A 20994-nucleotide genomic window follows, 5' to 3' on the forward strand; every position below is an offset into this window, starting at 1 on the left:
GAATGTGAGAGGAAACCAGAGCAACCAAAGGAAATCCATGCAAACACAATGCGCAAACTCCACACAGTGACCAGAGTCCGGAATTGAACCTGGGCCCCTGGTGCTGTGAGGCAGCAGTGCTAACCCCTGTACCACCCCTGATGGCCATAGCTGATTTAGTTGTTAGTAAAGTAAGAGTAAAAAATAAACACCCTATTTCAATATGATAACATCTTTGAACACAAATTGACCACAATAAAGATGTTTTTATTATAACTAATTATTAGTTTATATGTAAGGAAAATTACTTTGCAAAGCTGAATTTACTGCCTTTTGGAATGAATTAAATGTTCGCATTTTACTTGAACAAAGTCTCAAAGTTCTGAAACAAAGTTAATTTTTTTTAAGCCAATGTTTGCTCATGGCCTAAACGCAGTGCCAAACCCAACAACCTAAAACAAGCTAATTCAATAATTCCTCAAATTTTTTTGAACGGACACAGCTTTCCTGTTCCCTCTAACTCAAGTTATCAATGTGTCTTGTTACTTTTCTCAATAACAGCCATTTGTTTTTATATAGTACCTCAACACAACAAAATGTCCAAAAGTATTTCACGAGGGTTATGAATAAAAATTTCCACATTGATCCAAATAGGGCAGGTGGCCAAAAGCTTGTTTAAAGAAGACTTTAACGAGCACCTTAAAGGAAAAAAGACAGGTGGTTATTCCTGAGCCTAGGGCCGGGGCAGCTGAAGATATGGCAACCTATGGTAGAGCAGTTACAATCAAGGATGCTGAAAAGGCCAGAATTATAGGAATGCAGATATCTTTTGCCGATATCTGGGTAGCACAGTGACACAGTAGTTAGCACAGCTGTCTCACAGCACCAGGGACCTGGGTTCAATTCCTGGCATGGGTCACTGTCTATGTGGAGTCTGCACATTCTCCCCATGTCTGCGTGGGTTTCCTCCAGGTGCTGTGGTTTCCTCTCTGTTAGAAAGATGTGCTGGTTAAGTGCATTGGCCATGCTAAATTCTTCCTCTGCTTACCCAAACAGACACCAGACTGTGACGACTAGGGGGTTTTCACAGTAAATTCATTGCAATGTTAATGTAAACCTATTTGTGATTAATAAATTTACTTTATCTCGGAGAATAGTGAGGTTGGGTGAATTGCACAGGTAGAGAAGCATGAACCATGGAGATGTTTGAAAACAAAGGGCATAATTTTCCAGCCCTACCTGCTGCCATGATCATCTGAGTCCCACCAAAAGTCAGTAGACTTTTGGCTGGACTGCCAAAACTCCTGCAGTGGGTTTCACCATGACAAGGCTGGAAAATCCCTGCCAAGATGCAAATTTTAAAGTTGAGATGATACTTTGCTGGAGCAGACGAGTGAAGGAGCAGAGAGAGAGCTAAGATTTTACCTGTTAAAAACCTGTTTAAAATAAGTTTAAAGCACTTTCTTCTTTGTAGAACTGTTTAAAGCATTTATTGTATTTACTGCTTTAAGAATTCTGAGGGAGTGGTTAGAAGGGAGTTGTGGACCAGCCAGCTTTAAATCAGCGCCAGGTTTAAAAGGAGGCCTGGTGTAGACAGCGGGCAGCGGAGTGAGAGGGAAGCAGAGTGAGCTAATAGGGCTTAATATCAAAAAGGGCTTGAGTGAAAAAAGGCCAGGTGAGTTTGTTTGAAAAAACAAGGGAAAAAAAAAATTTTTTTTCAAAACTACTACAGTGAATAATGGAGGGGCATGTGATGTGTGGTTTCTGTATGATGTGGGAACTGGTGGACCCCAGGGTCCTTCCCAGTGACCATGTCTGTAGTAAGTGCAGGTTGCTGGAGGAGCTCCAGCTCAAGGTGGATGAGCTGGCCTCTGAGCTACAGACACTGAGGCTCATCAGGGGGAGAGAGGGTGCCATTGTCAATGGGGTGCAAGTGACATCCACCCCCCCTAGACTGGCTAACTCTAAGGGTCAGGGACAAGAGGGGGCTGCTGGGAGGAGGAAGGGGGGTGAGGAGCGGAGGCCTCAGCCTCTTAATCTGCATAACAGGTTTGAGGTTCTTGCTTCCAGTCTGGAAGAGGACGAGGCAGGTGAGGTTGGTGAGCAAACTGCACACGGTACAGTGATGCAGCAGGGCATAGGCAAAGAGAAGGGGAAAAGGAACGTAGTAGTGACTGGGGATAGTGGGGTGAAGGGTACTGACACTGTCCTTTGTCACAATGACAAAGTGCACAGAAGGGTGTGTTGTCACCCTAGTGCTCGGGTACAGGATGTCGCAGCTGGGCTGCAGAGGAACCTGGAGTGGGAGGGTGAGAATCCGGTCGTTGTGGTACATGTGGGTGCCGGCGACGTAGGCAAAGTGCGGACTGAGGATCTGGGGAGGGAGTATGAGAAGCTGGGAATGGAATTAAAAAGTAGAACCGACAAGGTGGTCATCTCTGGGCTACTGCCTGAACCGAGTGCAGACGGGCGTAGGGTTGACAGGATTAAGGAAGTGAAAGGGTGGCTCAGGGATTGGTGTGGGAGGAATGGATTTGAATTTATGGGGCATTGGCACCAGTATTGGGGTAGGTGGGACCTGTTCGGGCGGGATGGGGTTGGTCTGAACCGTGCTGGGACCAGAGTGCTGGCGAATCGCGTAAAGAGGACTGTAGACAGGGCTTTAAACTATTTGGGGGGGGGAGGGTGCGAGGGTAGGTGACGTTACGAGGTCTAAAGTTAAGGATAGGGTACAGGTAAGGGAAGAGGCCGAGGATGTCCCAATAATAGAGGGAGTAGGGGGCGTGAGTATGGTTGGTGGCGTTACGGCAAAGGATCCTCTTGGAGAGAGTGATCATTGTATGGTGGAGTTTCTGGTGCAGATGGAGGAGGAGAAAGTGGGTTCCCGGACACGCGTCCTTTGTTTGAATAGAGGGGAGTATGGTAGGATGAGAGAAGAATTGGCAAATGTGGACTGGGGGAGTGCGTTGGAAGGTAGGTCTGCTGAGGAGCAGTGGAGGATCTTTAAGGAGATCTTTCTTGGTGCTCAGCAGAAATTTATTCCGATGGTTAAAAAGGACAGTAGGAAGAGAGGTAATAAGCCGTGGATAACGAAGGAGGTGAAGGAAAGTGTTAAATTAAAAGCGGAGGAATTTAGAGTAGCTAAGAGCAGTGGGCGAGAAGAGGATTGGGAAAGGTTTAAATGTCAACAAAGATTGACAAAGAAGTTGATAAAGGAGGGTAGGAGAAGCTATGAGGCTGGGCTAGCACTTAATATAAAAAAGGATAGCAAGAGTTTTTATAAATATATAAAAAGGAAGAGGCTGGCTAGGGTGAACGTTGGTCCTTTAGAGGATGAGAAAGGGGAGCTAGTGGTAGGGGATGGGGATATGGCTAAGGTCTTGAATAACTTTTTTGTTTCTGTCTTCACGGAGGAGGACGTGAATAATTTGCCGGGTGTTAGAGATGGAAAGGTGGTAGGAATGGAGGGTCTTAATGACATTACTGTTACTAGAGAGGCGGTGCTCGACAAACTGGAGGGGCTGATTGTGGACAAGTCCCCAGGACCGGATGGAATGCATCCGAGGGTTCTGAAAGAAATGGCGGAGGTGATAGTGGATGCCTTGGTGGTTATTTTCCAGACGTCGCTGGATTCCGGGGAAGTGCCGGAAGATTGGAAAACGGCTAATGTTACGCCGTTGTTTAAGAAGGGTGCCAGGCAAAAGGCGGGGAATTATAGGCCGGTTAGTTTAACGTCTGTGGTAGGTAAAATGTTAGAATCCGTCATTAAGGAGGAAATTGCGAGGCATCTTGAAGGGAATTGCTTGATAGGGCGGACGCAACACGGTTTCATTAAAGGGAAGTCGTGTCTGACAAATTTACTGGAGTTCTATGAGGATGTGTCTAGGGCAGTGGATAGAGGAGAGCCGGTGGATGTGGTCTTTCTGGATTTTCAGAAGGCGTTTGACAAGGTACCTCACAAGAGGTTATTGCAGAAGGTCAGGGGACATGGAGTTGGGGGTAGGGTGTTAGCGTGGATAGAGGATTGGTTGTCAAATAGGAGGCAGAGAGTGGGGGTCAATGGGTGCTATTCGGATTGGCGGTTGGTGACTAGTGGGGTGCCCCAGGGGTCGGTGCTGGGGCCTCAGCTATTTACCATTTATATAGATGATCTGGAGGAGGGAACCGAGTGCAGGGTGTCGAAATTTGCTGATGACACCAAGATTGGGGGAAAGGCAAATTGTGCGGAGGGTGTGGAGAGTCTGCAGAAGGATCTAGATAGGCTGGGCGAATGGGCCAGGAAATGGCAAATGGAATTTAATGTTGGCAAGTGTGAGGTGGTCCACTTTGGTAGGAATAATGGTAGGAAGGACTATTACTTACGTGGCGAAAAACTGCAGCAGGCGACGGTGCAGAGGGACCTCGGGGTCCTTGTGCATGAGTCGCAAAAACCCAGCTTGCAGGTGCAGCAGGTGGTCAGGAAGGCGAATGGGATGCTGGCCTTCATAGCGAGGGGGATTGAATATAAAAGTAGGGAGGTCTTGCTGCAGCTGTATAGGGCATTGGTGAGGCCGCAGCTGGAGTACTGTGTGCAGTTTTGGGCGCCGCACCTGCGCAAAGATATTTTGGCCTTGGAGGGAGTGCAGAGGAGGTTTACTAGGCTGATACTGGAGTTGAGGGGGTTGAGCTACGAGGAGAGGCTGAATAAACTAGGCTTGTACTCGTTAGAGTTTAGAAGAATGAGGGGAGATCTCATTGAGATGTATAAGATGATGAATGGAATGGATAGGATAGAGGTGGAGAGACTCTTCCCGCTCAGAAAGGACAGTAGGACTAGGGGGCACAGCCTCAAGATAAAGGGGGGGCAGTTTAGAACGGAGTTGAGGAGGAACTTCTTCACTCAAAGGGTGGTGAATCTCTGGAATTCTCTGCCCGTTGAAGTGGTGGAGGCTGCCTCGCTAAATATTTTTAAGACGCGGGTTGATGGGTTTTTGATAAGAGAGGGGATTAAGGGTTATGGGGAGAGGGCAGGAAAGTGGAACTGAGCCACGACAGATCAGCCATGATCTTATTGAATGGCGGGGCAGGCTCGAAGGGCTAGATGGCCTACTCCTGCTCCTATTTCTTATGTTCTTATGTTCTTAACTGGGAGACTGCAGATCTCTGTGGATAGGGATGATCAGTGAACAGGAAGGACACAAGAAGCAAAGTTTTGGATAATCTCAGGCTTGCAAAAGATGGGATGTAGTAGGCTAACCAGGACCGAATTAGAACAGTCAGGTCTTAGATATGTTCCCTTCTCTTCACTGTCTCTTTTTACTTTTCTATTTAAGTCTACATATTTTTCTCTCTCTTTCCCAACTTGGCCTCCCTTCCTCTAGCAGTAGAAGTAGACCAAAATACTCCAAATTTGAGTGTGCAGTCTGATCTTCCCACAAAATATCATAATAAGAACATAAGAATTAGGAGTAGGCCACCTGACCTCTCGAGCCTGCTCTGCCAATCAATAAGGTCATGGCTGATCTTTTCGTGGACTCAGCTCCACTTACCCATCCACTCACCATAACCCTTAGTACCTTTACTGTTCAAAAATGTATCTATCCTTCCCTTAAAAACATTCAATGAGGTAGCCTCAACTGCTTCACTGGGCAGGGAATTCCACAGATTCACAACCCTTTGTGTGAAGAAGTTCCTCCTCAACTCAGTCCTAAATCTGCTTCCCCTTATTTTGAGGCTATGCCCCCTACGTCTAGTTTCACCTGCCATTGGAAACAACTTCCCTACTTCTATCTTATCTATTCCCTTCATAGTCTTATATGTTTCTATAAGATCTCCCTTCATTCATCTGAATTCCAATGAGTATAGCCCCAGTCTACTCAGTCTCCCCTCATAAGCCAACACTTGCAACTCTGAAACCTCCTCTGCACCCACTCCAGTGCCAGTATATCCTTTCTCAAGTCAGGAGACCAAAACTATACACAGTACCATATACAGCTGCAACGTAACCTCGCTGTTTTTAAACTCCATCCTTCTAGCAATAAAGGGCAAAATTCCATTTGCCGCCTTAATTACCTGCAAACCAACTCCTTGAGATTCCTGCACAAGGACACCCAAGTCCCTCTGCACGGCAACATGCTGCAATTTTTCACCATTTAAATAATGGTCCATTTTGCTGTTATTCCTACCAAAATGATGATCTCACATTTACCAACATTGTACTCCATCTGCCAGACCCTTGCCCACTTACTTAGACTATTTATATCCCTTTGCAGACTTTCGGCATCCTCTGCACAATTTGCTCTGCCGCCCATCTTAGTGTCATCTGCGAATTTTGACACACTACACTTGGTCCCCAACTCCAAGTCATTTATGTAAATCGTAAACAATTGTGGTCCCAATACTGATCCCTGAGGCACACCATTATTCACTGATTGCCAACCAGAAAAGCACCCATTTACCCCCACTCTTTGCTTTCTATTAGTTAATCATGTTTAACAATGGAGCTTCTTCTGAGGCAGTTTATGTTGTGATTTTATTTGACTCCTTTTGTAATGGTAACTTTCAGAGAGGAATTGGATATATTGGAAGTGGATACATTTATAAGGACTTGTGGAAAGAGCAGCCGAATGGGGCTGACTGGATAGCTTGTCAAAGTGCTGGCACGGACACGATGGACTGAATGGCCTCTTTCAGTGTTGTCTGATTCTGTCTCAATTCCTAGTGTTTGGAATGGCAATTTGTGTTACTCGTATTTCTGGCACTGAACCACTGGTTTCAAATTCGCAATTTATGGGAAAAAATTGTGACAGTATGAACTGAATAAAGTAACTGCAAAATAATGACAAATGTCACAGTGAGCTTTAAGGGAATGTCTAAGTAGAAATAGCTCACAACTGGATTTCTGGTTTGTTCTGAATGTCAGGCTACTAAATTAATGTACATGAGATTTGATGAAAAGGTTGTTGATCTGAAATATTAATTCTTTCTCTCTCCACATATACTGCCTGACTTACAATGTGTACCAGTATTTTTTGTTTTATTTCAGATTTCCAACATGTATAGCCTTTTGTTCATTCACTATTCCTTGATTGTCAGTGCTAAATATTGTTTATCTCACTATACATTTTTTTAATAGAGATTTTCAAAATCAGCTTGTTTCTCAAATTTTGGTGGTTTTGACGCTGAAGGACTGCCGAGCAGGAGTGGATTTCTTTCACTTACCTTCGTCAGACAGGTAACTGAATAAATGTTATACGGATAGGATCATTTTGAGGAGCTGAAGTGTCTATTCCAATTGTAATCCTGCCTCACCTATGAACTTTATAATGCAACAGCTTGTATTCCAAGCAATTTCTTGAGTTCAGAACAATTTAAAGCACTACAGATGTACATTTTTGTAAGTGAAAGATCCTTGATCTCTGTTAATAAACTGAAATAAATGATTTTAAAATGCCTTGGCATCATTGACTAATATCGATTGCATGTGCTGTGCCACAATAGTTTCATGCTGAGGGGAAGAAGGAAGCGTTAAATAGATGTAAGCTAATTCCTGTTACAGCTATGAATAGAATATATGAATTTTAGATTCCTAGTTAAAGTTAATAATAGTGGGATTGGATCTGTCACAAGAGTGATGAAGTGTGTCGTGATGTCAGAAAGGAGATTGAGAGACTAATGCCTTTTTCCCTTGTGAGAAAGAAAGCCTAGGCTTTCTAAATTACATCAAACAAAATAAATGCTAACAAGATCTGTGAATCATTCAGGAACACAAATGCTTGCCAGAGTGGCCTAGGCCAGCTAAACTTCATTAGGTAAATCTCCAGCTCATGGAGAGTTCCAGCACCTGTATCTTCCTGAGAACAGGATCCAGTTCAGCAGTGATTCTCCCATTCAGTGCCTGGACTTAAAATATGTGGAGAATAACAACTTATGTAAGGTATTAGTACCACAAAATAAGGAAGCCACTTCCAAGTAAGGAGAGAGAAAAGAGTGTGTATGTTGTTTTGGAGATGTCCATATTCCAATGCAGAACTAAATCTGTTTAGGAAAATGAATCGCAGAATCTGCAAAACAGTGCATCTGTGGTAATGAGAGTGGAAAGAAGGGGGATGAGATCGGGAAGAAAATGTTGCGTAAGTTCTTCTGCAGGACAACCCTACTGGATTTAATGGTTATGCCAATGAAGACTAATATCTCTCATAAAGTTTCAATGATTTTAATCTTATCATTGCACACACTTTAATAAATAGCGATAATGTTTCTGTCTTGTCCAAGTGCACTAACAGGAGAGAGCCTGGCTGAAGGGGACAAAAGTGGCACAGTCTTTACAGAAGCCGAACACCTTTTCCTGCAGACAACATTTGATGAAACTCCAAACTACAGTAGCACTGTGGTATCAGTTAAAAGAAAGGAACCTGTGGCATCAAGAATAAGTGTCAAACATGCTTTGAAAAACAAACTAGAGGAATATCTATTAGCATTGGTGGAATGTTTGCATTCTGCTGTGGTAAGTGCATTCAGTAATATAATATAACTGGTGCTGGAGATATTCTTCCCAAACTTTCCATTCGGACTTGAAGCACCTAATGTGAAAGAAGAGGAAAGGAACAACCTTGAATTTATGTAGTCTATTTCCATGATCTTAGAGCAAGCCAATGCACTTCAGAGCCAATTAAATGCTTCTGATGTTTTATCACTGTTGTGGAGAAACTGGGCAGCCAATTTGCAGGCAGCAATTTTCTCAAGTAAGAATAAAGTAAATGACCACGTAATCTGAGTTAAAAGTATTGGATGAGAGATAAATAATGGCCGGTAAACAAACAGAATTCATTTGTTCTTTATCAAATAGTCATGAGATATTTTGTCTGTACCTGAAAGAGCAGACAGCTCTTTGTCTCATTTATAAAATAGCACTTTTGATATGCTGTAGTCCCTCAGTAATACACTGACGTGGCTGTCAGGTTATATGCTTAATAGGGTCCAAAAATGAGACACAGAAATGTACATAAGAAATAGTTGGAGTAGACCATTCAGCCCCTTGAGCCTTTTGTACCATTCATTATGGTATTGCTGATAACCAAATTCAATACCTTGATCCTGCTTTTCCCCTATAATCCTTGATCACTTGGCCCCAAGAGCTATATCTAATTCCATCTTGAAATTAGTGAACGTTTTGACCTCAACTATTTTCTGTGGTAGTGAATTCCACAGATTCACCACCCTCTAGGTGCAGTAATTTATCCTTACCTCAAACCTAAACATGGCCCCACAACTTTCTAACTCAGGTAGGTGTTACAATTGAGCCATGGCTGACATTTATTGATGATATGTTAGGAAAGGAAGATATTTTCTCTTTGTTGACATTTGCATCTTAGTCAAGTTATGAATCCAATGGTAAACAGTTTGGAAAAATTTGTTCCCACAGTAACAAAATCCTCCACTTTAAAGAAAAGACCCAGTCAATGTTAGATCACATCAAGTATTGTAATTAGCCTCAGTTAACCGATGTTGAGCCATGCTGACTCAGCAAAATGAAGAACAGCCACTTAGGAAAGATATGGATAGCTTCCACTGCCTGTAAAACTACTTTAGTTTAGCAGATCAAATGAACAGAAACCTAGAAGGGAAAGGTTTGAAAGAGGAAAAATATAATATTCAAACTTGGATTTTTAAATTATTGTTGGTTAAGGGCAAATTGTGGCAGCAGCTATGTTATGATGGGGAGCCAGTGTGTTCAGTTGGCTGAAAGGTTAATGTGTGGTTCAGTATAATGCCAGCAGTGTGGGTTTGGTTCTTGTTTTGGCTGAGGTAGACTTCGGACCAGGTTCATCACCCTGATCCTGAGAGTGAAAGACAATGACACTGACAAAAACTGCCAAGGAGATGAGCAGTGAGCCAAGGATCTACCTTTGGGCAGCTTACAGATAAATTAATGAATATGTTCAACAATAAAACTAGCTCATTAGAGAACATTTATCATTGAGTTAGTTTGTGCAATCCAAGCAAAAATAATCTATCAGGATTGAATAAAGGATTTGATAAATTGGATATTTCAACCATGTTAACCTACCATGAAAGGTTCCACACTACATTTAATGCCTGTATTCTGCATATTGCTTTCAGATGGTTCCACCAGAATGCCAGGTTCGCTGCGCAGACCTCATCATTGGTGTACTCCGGTGTTATTGTGATATTGGTGTCACCAGTGAGGATGAGGCATGTACATCTGCCCTGTTTCAGAAGGCAAAGGTATATTACTGAGTTCTGGCTCCTAAGTTATTGATTTAGAATCTGAAGAACACACAAGGCTTATCATGTGAAAGTTTAATGTAATTTCTTTACAAATTAAGTTCAAGCCCAACAAAATGATTTTGATAAACATCCAGGAGCAAAATTTCACCATTAATTTTTTTAAGGAAAATGTTAAAGCCACTAGATTAATTTATGGGGTGAGTAGGTAGCGAAGTCATTAAATTTATAACACCAGAATCTGGTTCAGTTTTGTATGTGTATATGTACATCTGACTTCCTGTTTCCCTTATTTTCTCTCTGTACCCTCTTTTTTCCAAATTTTTTTTCTTTCTCAGGCTTCTGCCCCACTACAGAAACACAGTTTGATGTTAATTACCCTAAGTTATATTTATACTGCCATCCTTCCTAGATGAATTCAAAATTTACCCAAAAATGTATTCTTTTTCCCAAATTTTATTTACTTTGGGGAAAATAATTATAGTTATTGGTAGATTTATTTTTGTAATGCTCACAGTTGTGAGTGTGTAAATTCTATTTATGTTGCCTAAACTTAGATGTTGCTACAGTTCGTTTCTCACTGTTAATTTTGTTCTATTAAACTTAAGCTGCTAAAAAATGAAACAAGAGAATGAGAGAATCATGCTGATATCCACATTTTGTGCTGTATGATTGTCATTTAAGGGGAACCTTATTCTAATACTATTGAACTAAAATCAGTTCTCATTTTGTTTAAGTTAATTAAGATTGCTTCCTTTTATAACAATGTGTGGCACATTATTTTATACCATTGCACGCAGTACGTTGTGGCTCATTGACCTAAGTGTGATTGGCATATAAATGTTGACCTATACACTCATTGTGAAATTAACCAGCTTCACGATTTGTATCAAGTTTTGCAGCAGCAAGTATTTGCTCAGTTTGTCTTTATGGGAATTGAAGAAGTGTGCATGTGCAAAACACATGATCTTTCTTATGTTACAAGGATAGGTTTTTGAAAATGTGTAACATTTGCATAGCAGATCCTGCAGCCTCTGAGGCTGGTGACTAGAAGTATATCTGCAATCCTGTGCTCTACATTCGTTCTTCTTTGCCAACGCAAGCTCTGAAGGGCGAGCCTATGTAGGCCATGCTGGTACATTGAGCCAGGACAGCAAAACACCCATTAGTCTGAATAGGCTTGGTGCACTTGGAATGTACGATTTCTGTTCAAGACAGCTGCAACATGGGCGTGTAAAATCATTCTCATAGTGTATTTGCTACTTGAGAAATTTCTACTCAAAAGATATATTTTTGTGATTTAAGTTATTATTGTTAATTTCCTTTCCCTCTTAGTCTCTTATACTGGATGCCGGTGAATACATTTCTACAGCCAAAAACAAACTTAATGAAGAGTTGAAACTTAGTTCCCTGAAAACCATGGTTACTGTATGCACAAAATGTCTGCATTCTCACACTAAGGTATTTAACTCACTTCAGTTAAATGTCTACAATTACATTATACTAAATATAATCAGCTTCATTAAACTGACATCATTATGTTTTATCTATTTAACTTCACTTTGAACATAATTCTGATTGTTAGCACCCTTCTGCCTGAATCAGAAATCTTAAATTCAAATTCCATGCCAGGATTTGGTGGGATGAACTAGGCTGATGCTCCATTAAAGGGATGCTTAACATTTGGAAGTGCCATCTGTCAGATGAGACTTGAACCAGGGTACTGTTTACCTGTTTCTATGGTTCAGATGGATATGAATTATCCTATTCTGCTACTTGGAGAAGAACAAGAAATTCCCTTGGTGTTCTTGCCAGTGTTTTCCCCTCAACCAACACTATAGGATCATGCTGTGTTAGATTAGTAACCATTTCTACCTACATAACAGAAATCACTCCACTCTAAAGTAATTCATTTTAGATGAAGCACTTTGTGTTGTTTCGGAAATACATTAAAAGATAAATAGACTTCTGTCTTTTATTTCACTGATTTGATAATTTTTTTTGGTTGTCCTAAAACAACAGTTAATTTGCTATGCAGTTTTATGTATTGTTTTCTGTTTAAACTGAGAATTGCATTAGAATATATCCATTATTTAAGCTGCAGCTGACTGCCTCTTTGTATTTTTAGTTTTACCAATACGTACTCTGTCTAAAGAGTGGTGACTTCACAAAGTTCCTTACAAAGTCATTCTTAAGCACTCAAGGATGATTCGTAATAATTCATGTCCCCTGGAATTAAACAATGTTTTCTATTATTTTTGCAGCATTGGCCAAAGAGGAGCTCACCTGTCCTCTTCCTTCAGATATTCCCAGCAAGATTTATGAATGATCTTGTGCAGATTTGCAAACAACTGGTAAGAGATTAACTGAAAATTTCTAGCAGTTGATAGGCAGCATGGGGTTCCTAGATATGTTGCTACTTGTAGAACCTGGATTTAATTCATTCTAAATTGCTGTTTGTAAGGAGTGCAATTACATACACCACATTGCACACATCAATGTGACAATTCAAATAACACAACCATGATGAAAATTATATGTTTTTCCATCCCAAATGTTTTTTAATTAATACATTTCTTTTTACAGTAAGCATGGTATGTTTTATGACAAAAATTGGAACTTTCTCATATACCACATTCTAAGGGGAATTTTAAGAGGAGTTTAGAACTTGAGCAGGTTAATGATGCCAAGATATGTTAGCAAGTTTTGAATCCTCTCAAACTTATGAGGAGGCAGCAACATATTTTAACTTTCTGCAAGCCCCCAAGCCTTTACAATTGCTGCAGTGAATCAAATGTAGAGATATGTATCAGGTTACCTCTTCAGATCGTATGTAGGGAATTGCTTGACCATTTCTGGCGACAGTGGCTGCTGAAAACAATAATTGCTATCTCTGTTCTACAAACTTGATTTACTTCTGGCAACTTCACTGAGCCACAAATACATATTGTCCCTTTTTGATAAAGGCAAAATACTATGGATGCTGGAATCTAAAACACTGGAAAAGCTCAGCAGATACGACAGCATTTGTGGAGAAAGAATAGACAACAGGTCACCCAGACTCGAAACATTGGCTCTGTTCTCTCTCCACAGATGCTGTCAGACCTGCTGAGATTTTCCAACATTTTCTGTTATTGTCCTTTTTTCAAAAACTCTGGAATTGTCTAAGTCAATTCCAATTTGGTTTGAAATAGAGATTAATTTTGTCTTTTGGATATCTTGGCACTAAAATCTGACAAGAACCAATCTGCTTTAGACAATATTGAATAAATCTGCTTGCCCTTTGCTTACCTGACTTCTATCACATGTGAGGTCTCTTTGTCCTAGCCTCTGTTGTTTGAAAGAAACTGCATTTCCACTTGATTGTATTTTCATCTATGATGATATTTTCATTATTAAGTAGCTGTTTTCTGGCCCTGGATAGTAGACAACCTGGTCTGCCCATGGGCTACTTATCCTGTTTCAAGGTTTGAAATGATGAGTGCATAGGATTACATCTTAGTTAACCAAAATCCATCAGCAGTTTGGTTTGTATTTAAATCCATTACAACATTCTAACCATCAGATTATATTTTACAAATCATTTACAGCTGACGTTTATCACATAACTGTTGCATCGTTGTGGTAAAATAAATCAAGTGATTGTATCACCTCCAGAGACACAAAACCCATTAAACTAAAGTTTGAAATGGCGCATCAAGTTTGTCAGAATTTGAAGACAAAAGAAGAGGTTTATGTTCCATGTAAAGATACATTGTCAAAAAGATATTCTTGCAGACGTCTCTGACATCATAAACCAGTGGTTACTGACAGAGGCAGACATTTTCTTTGGCTGCATAGTTCAGCCTAGCAAAATAAACTGGAAGAGGTTCTGTAGAAGAATCATTTAAATCCAAAATGTTAACTCTGTTTCTCTCCACAGATGCTGCCAGACCTGCTGAATTTATCCAGCAGTTTCCGTTTTTATTTTGGAAAAGGATTTTGTTCTTTCTATATCTTTGTAGTTTTTTGGAGATGCAGTGTTCCAAAAATTAGCTGCACAGTTTTTCCTGTTGTTATGGCTGCCAATTAATGCACCCATTGCTGTACACAGGCAGTCCCCACTGCGGCAAGACATTTCTTAAATTTGTTCTGAACAACGAGCAGTCCATTTTGAAAAAAACTCCCCTTCCTCCTGAAATGATTAATGAATTGCAGTGATGGTCAGATTGAAGAAAGGATAATATGTGTTCATTGCTCACCCCTAACTTTCAGGCAGCCCACTGTGGAAAATCACATGAGGTTTGTGAAGCACGGGATGATATTCAAGATGGTTTCAGGGAAGTACAGGGAAATGGATCTGGGGATTTCTTTGACGATAATGAAGTAAGCGATTATGGTGACAGCAGCGACTCATTGATTGGAACAGGTAAGATATTTATGGGTGTAGATACTAAGCATTATAGCAGAAAAATAATTACCTGAGGTTGCAGTTGTGCTTCTTTTGGCTGCATATTATAGGCCTAGTTCTAGGAGTATATTTATTTAATTTCTGTTGATTTATTCAAGTAGTATCATTATGTTGCGTATGTATTCATTAGCTTTCAAACTTCTTTTTCAGGAGCAAAGAGCATTTTAGCTGAAGAGAATTTGACAAAGCATGATTTTCTCCTCCTCGACACTCTCCAATTCCTCTGCTGTTGCACAGCAGCAGGACAGATGCATGTGCTTTCTTTCAGGTCTAGTGATATTAGAAGAAAACTGTTAATGTTGATTGATCAGGAAGATCATAGCATTTCAAAATCTCTACACTTGCACATGGTGGGTATCACTTTACATAATAACCTTTGCTTATGTAGTTGAAATATAGAGATTTTGAAACTAATTTGATGAGTCTCCCTTTGATGATTCATGTCCCATGTTGCCCCTTCCCTTTCTAAGAAAATTAGGATAAGTTGTTAAGTTAATGCTCCAACTGTGAAATACTTTATGGACAGAGGTGGGAGCAAAGTGTGTGTGTGCGTGTGCATGTTGTCATGCGTGTGCGTGCATGCTCCTGCAGGACGTTAACAGTGCTTCCAAGTGTGTAAAACCGTGGCTCTCAAATCTTTCTTGCCCTTTTTTCAAATTCATTGGTAATTAGAATCTAGTTCTCCATGTATCCCTGTGTGCACCATTGCAGAGACCAGGGAAACATACCTGGCCAAAATAGTAATTTTATTGCAACAGCACTCCTTTAAATACAGGGTTTCTAGTTATTCTTTCACTAAAGACTTCAATAGAATCAAAATTTCTCGCCTTGGAAAAAGCTACAGAAAGCTGTGTTAATGTACAAGCATTGGGTTTGAAATGGTGCTGAAAAATAAACACATTGCTTGCATAGTGCGCTCAATGTTTAATTGATTGTATTAGATGGAATTGAGATTTTAAAAAATTGAAGTGTTAAAATTGTGGTTAGCAACCACTTTACTGAAACAATATTTTTCACCTCAGTCAGTTTATCGCATTTCTCGGAAGTAATTCTACAGCTTTTGCAATCAGCTATCCAATCAAGTGAGAGAAAGTGTAATAAGCAAAAGCCATTAATCTACTTTAGTTTGCACTGTTGGCAACTATCCATAAAGAAAGAAAAGATCAATTCGGCTGTGGCATGGCTTTTGATGTCCCGAAGCACCCTGTAGAAATAATTATCAGGTGCAGTTCTGTGAGATAAAGTGCTAACACTTTTTTGCAGAGCAAATTTCCACAAATTGTTGTTAGCAGCCACTTCCTGGAAACAACTTGCATGGCAGAGGTTAGCCCTGTCACACCTGGTTGTAAACAGAGGCCCTTATACCTTATTCCATGTGCCTCACATTAGATAAGTCAAATATATATGATAAATGTGTGCAGTTTTACAACCGTATCTTGTCATTAATTTTGCATTTAAGTGGTGCTGATTTGTTTGTGTCTGATCCCACAGTACTTGATCCTGTTGAAAGAGCTCCCATCTGAAGAATGTGCTCTTCCATCAGATGATTTCTCCATACTTGTGAAGCCGCTCTTGTAAGCAGCATTTTGTTCCCCTGCAGGGAGTTTATGTGGATAGCAATCAGGAACTTGGGTGGGAAACCATGGAACCCTTGTAACCAAAATCCCAAAATACCTTCCTTGCACAAAGGATGCAGATATTTGATGCAGACACAGAGTGACTGAGATGCACAAAATTGCATTATCCAGCACTAAACTACTGATGAATATAAAAAAAAGTTGTAAAAATATTCAGTGTCAGAACAAGCATCTTTTTAACAAAGTGAACCAGTTGACTAGTTAACTGTAAAAGTTCCAATTTCCACGAAAAAAATCAATGTAAGTATTTCTTAAGGACTAAGTGATAATCAGAAAAATAAGTGGGCAAGATTAAATAGTTGAAGTTCATTTAAATGTAAGAATTCCTTTTTTTTGGATTAACAATGGATTTTGTACCACCTGGTTGGAATCTTATTGCGCATTTGATTTCTAAGAATCTTACAAAAATTGAATTATTCCCTGATAGAAATTATCCCGAATCGATTTGAAACTGTCAGTGGAAATGTTAGTTAAAGCAGACTAACAGCATTCCAAAGCATAGGTCATATTATTTATGTACTCTTTAACTTGCATTTTCAAGTTGTTTTATCTCTCAAATTGATGCAGAATTGCGCAAACTCCTGTACAGTTAGATTATGAACAGCTTTGAAGTGTAATTTTAACAGTCACTTAACAGGGATTTGATTTTTACAGATGTGTAAATTTAAACATTTTATAATTGCAGCCTCTGATCTGTGTAGGGACTTGTGTTCCATGTATCGTTGTGATCAAGAGGTTTGTTCAGTGATCCTGATGCACATTCTCCCATTACTAACCGTACAAGGCATTGACTCTGATGAAATGACAGATGTCCAGGGGAAACTACTGAAGGCAATTGGAGCATTCTGGTATGTGTACTTTCTTGGCCTCACCCTTTCCACAAGACGTTTTCAGGCTATGTTTTTTATCGAAAGCAAATTCTAAATATTCTCCCTCGATGTGTAGTTTTGAGATTTATGGAAGTAAATGTATGTGTATATATCAATGCATATGTTTATTTGTAATAGGCACCTAAGCAAGGAAGGAAAATGTAATGCACAAGTGAGAGCTGCTTTAGTAAGATGCATGAAAGCATTACTTGAGGTGAGTCAGTTAACTGTATCTTCTGATATTCGAGTAACATGTTAACAAGGTTTAGCAATTGTTTAAATATTTCAGTACCACAACTACAACAGACACTATATACAGGACCTCCCACTCATCCAGTAGTCTCTCTGTAGTTCAAGTTTTGAGATTTTTATATAACTCTATTAGTTTTACGTGGCTGGGTGTATGTGCCTATATGGCCAGGAGATAGAGGCTCCACCTTCCATCAACGTCAACAACCTTGCTCTGGAGATCTTCGACAGCTTCACATATCTGGGATCAACAATTACCATTGACCTGTCCCTTGATACCAAATTCAGCACCAGGATTGCCAAGGCTACAGATGTCATGTCAAAGTTGAGAGGTTGAGTATGGGTCAACAGCAAACTAACCAAGTTTGTGTGTACCAGACTTGTATTCTATGCACCCTCCTTTACAGTAGTGAAGCATGGCTACCTTTTATGCAAACCATAATAAGCAGCTGAACAGCTTCCATATCCACGGTTTCAGATGAATATAGGGCATCTCTTGGCAGGACACTGCTGAATGTGGAAGTACATCAGCACACAAGAATTTCCAGTTTGTTCATCCTCTTGAGTCAGTGGTGATTTCAATGGCTAGATCATGTGCACCAAATGGATGGGGGCCGCATCCCCAAAGACCTGCTCTATGACAAGCTTTCTAACAGCACAAGACCAACATCTGGAATATAAAGACGTCTGTAAACGACACCTCAAGTTGATGAATGTTGGAATTGATGAATGGGAAGTCCTTGCTGCTAAGCAGTGAGCCTGGAATCAAGCAGTCAGAAAAGGTGTGAGAAAAGCAAAGGACAAAAGAAATAATCAGAGGGTGGTAAAGAGAGCCCATTCAAAGGGGAAATATCAGTCAGCCTTGGGCCAATGCTATTCATCTGTATCAGTTGCGGCATCCACTGCCACTCTCAAATTGGTTTCTAATGCAGAAGTGACATACACCTCATGTTCAGCCCATTGGCTCCCAAGGTGGAGAGATGTCAGAGAGATATAGATGGGAGGCAATTTTTTGTTTTGTGATGCATCTGTGAAGTGCCTTAGCATGCTTTATTGCATTTAAGTTAAGGTGCTATGTAAGTGCATGTTATTGTTATAAGATAGTCACAGGTTCTGAATAAAACCAAAATAAAATAGTTAACAATAATAGCCTCAGTGATTTGGAAGTGCTTGTTCTAAAAATCAGTTTGGAGAATCATAGTTTTACAACCTACATCTGATGTGCAAAGTGTTTGTTAGTCCTGTAATCTTTGTGTGTTTCATAATTGATGCGATGATGTGTTATAGTAATGTTTAGTTTTGTTTAGGACTTGTTATGTCTCTCCAGAAAGACCCACATTCCAAATGGACGGTACTCTCCATGAGAGATGAAGAGTTGCCTGTCTCTGAAGTCTACACAGAGTTCTTAACAGATACTCACCATCAGGTTCGCATGCTTGCTGCCATGTCTGTTAGCAGGTAATCTTTCTGGGTACTAATAAATGCTTACAGTTATAATTGCAAAGTTTTGCAGTTTTGGAAAAAGTTTGATCAGATGAAACTTGATTGTATATGCCAAATGAGTTTCTGACTTTTACAAAAAGGAGGATTAATATCAGTTGACTGGTTTAGCAAATGTAAAACACATTTTTTTGTCTAGCCTTTTGAAGTTTTTGTGTACTATTGAGAGAAACAAAATATTTCAGAGCTATTTCACTAGAGTTGAAATAAAACTTTCTGGTGAAGCGTTTTATTCATCAAAGTAAAAGATGGGTATGTGGGAAAATAAGCAGTTTTTCTTTCTATCCTGGTGTCAAGTCTAACTTTTTGATGTACAACCCTTATTGCATCAATGTGGGTTTGTTTCATCTTCTACATCAGCCTTTCTATAACCCTCTGAATGAGGTTACCAGTTGTGCTAAATTGTGAGTAATTTTGTATTCCACATCCTTGAGAACCAGTTGGAAGGTTGTCTGCATTATTTCAGTTGTGGTTTAACTGTGACAAAGGTAAACTCTTCCCCCCGACCCCCCCCCCCCCCCCAACCTCTCTTTCTTGACTGTCTGCAGCTTTTAATGTGGTTAATCACACCATTCCCCTCCAACTCCTCTTTATTGTTGCAGGATGTGTGGGACTGCAGTAACCTGGATCCATTTTTAGGTCCCAACTGCACCTAGAATGTCATTTACATCGGCTTCTCTTCCTGCTCCCACACTCTTGTCTCCAAAGATCTAGCTTCTGCTCTTTTCTGTTTCTCATCTGCATGCCACCGTTCGGTGACACCATCCAACAACACAGACTTGATTTGCGCATGAACTCAGACTTCCAGTTCTATCTTCCCATCCACCTCTCCTGACTCCTGCATTGTTGCTAAATTAACAAACTGTTGATTGAATACTAAGTTCGGAATGAGCAGAAATTTCTTCCAGTTAAGTCTTGGGGAAAACTGAAACTGTTGTTTTTGGTCCCCACCTTAAATTCCATTCTCTAGCTACCAACTCTATTCCTCTTCCTGGCAACAGCCTGAGATTAAATCAGTGTACTCACAACTTTGGTGTCACATTTGACGTGGAGAGACGTTTTTGACCGCATATTTACACCATCACTAACACCACCTATTTCCCTCTGTGGCATTGTTTTACATCATCCGTTTAAACTCCTCTGCCGTTGAAACTGGAGCTGATTCTCCCAAAAGTGCTGAATTGGCAAGAAAACTGGTGTAGATCACAACTGTTTTTTTAATGCAACTTCAGACCTGTATCTCCCCACTTTTGTGCAATGCAGAAGTCACAATCGGGGCGGGGGATGCTGCTGCTGCTGCTGCTGCAGCCTGACAGCTCTGGAATGCTGTGTGAGTGCAATAGCCTCAATCTATCAGTCTCCCCATGTGCTGGCCAGCTCAGGATCCCCACAGTGCTGCCCCTCCAGCTTCCTCCAACATCCCAATTGTGGCCCTACAACAATTCCCAGGCCAGGCCCTCCCTCCCCAATCCTGGAGTGCCCCAATGTCCAGCCCTGCCCCCCAGCAGTGACAATTCCCTCTGCCCAACCTCCTCATCCCAGCTTTACCGTTCCCCCAGGTTCAGACCCCCACTATGCAGTACTCCTGGCGGGGTGGGAGATGCTATCTCATAGTGATAATCACATGTAGAATAGATTTAAATACATTCAAAAAAGATTTAAATCACTTACTGCTCTCTTCCTGTCAGTTTCCAGTGCGGTCCCAACTGCAACTGTTCGCTAGTTCTGGGAGGCGTGCATGCATTTCCCACTAAATGCCGAATGTGATTCTACTAAACGAACCCGCCAGAAAATTGGCAGGTCGCAAAGGGAGAATTGCCCCCTCTAATTCATGCCTTTGTTACCTCTCGACTTTACCACTCCACTGCGCTGCTGACTGGTCTCCTGCGTTCTACCCTCCATAACCTTAAAGTCACCTAAATCTCTGATTGTTTGGTGTTGATCATGTCCGCTAGCGGGAAAGGTGGCAAAGGGCTTGGTAATGGCAGAGCCAAGCGGCACCGCAAGGTGTTCTGCGACAATATTCAAGGCATTACCAAGCCTGCCATCAGGTGTTTGGCTCACCGTGGAGGTGTCAAGCGTA

The 20994-nt window shown here is 40.8% G+C and overlaps 1 protein-coding gene across 7 annotated transcripts in view; it reads left to right on the top strand.

Moving 5' to 3' along the window:
- The window catches only part of atm (ATM serine/threonine kinase), a 140347-nt gene that overhangs the window by 27084 nt on the left and 92269 nt on the right, over nucleotides 1-20994 (top strand). For 6 of the 7 annotated variants that reach the window (XR_013888049.1, XM_080197258.1, XM_080197256.1 and 3 more), the window contains exons 12-22: nucleotides 7094-7192; nucleotides 8233-8464; nucleotides 10081-10206; nucleotides 11542-11667; nucleotides 12471-12560; nucleotides 14461-14614; nucleotides 14807-15006; nucleotides 16148-16230; nucleotides 16995-17141; nucleotides 17301-17376; nucleotides 18739-18869. Coding sequence is in view for 6 of the 7 variants with exons in the window: in XM_080197258.1 (XP_080053384.1) it covers nucleotides 7094-7192; nucleotides 8233-8464; nucleotides 10081-10206; nucleotides 11542-11667; nucleotides 12471-12560; nucleotides 14461-14614; nucleotides 14807-15006; nucleotides 16148-16230; nucleotides 16995-17141; nucleotides 17301-17376; nucleotides 18739-18869 (1464 nt within the window). In the remaining variant the exon portion in view is untranslated. Of the gene's footprint in view, nucleotides 1-7093; nucleotides 7193-8232; nucleotides 8465-10080; nucleotides 10207-11541; nucleotides 11668-12470; nucleotides 12561-14460; nucleotides 14615-14806; nucleotides 15007-16147; nucleotides 16231-16978; nucleotides 17142-17300; nucleotides 17377-18738; nucleotides 18870-20994 lie in introns of those variants that run through there. The other variant, XM_080197261.1, reaches the window with a different exon arrangement.

The sequence above is a fragment of the Carcharhinus amblyrhynchos genome, chromosome 10, assembly GCF_965287045.1.
Source record: "Carcharhinus amblyrhynchos chromosome 10, sCarAmb.v2.hapA, whole genome shotgun sequence".
Classification (NCBI taxonomy): domain Eukaryota; kingdom Metazoa; phylum Chordata; class Chondrichthyes; order Carcharhiniformes; family Carcharhinidae; genus Carcharhinus; species Carcharhinus amblyrhynchos.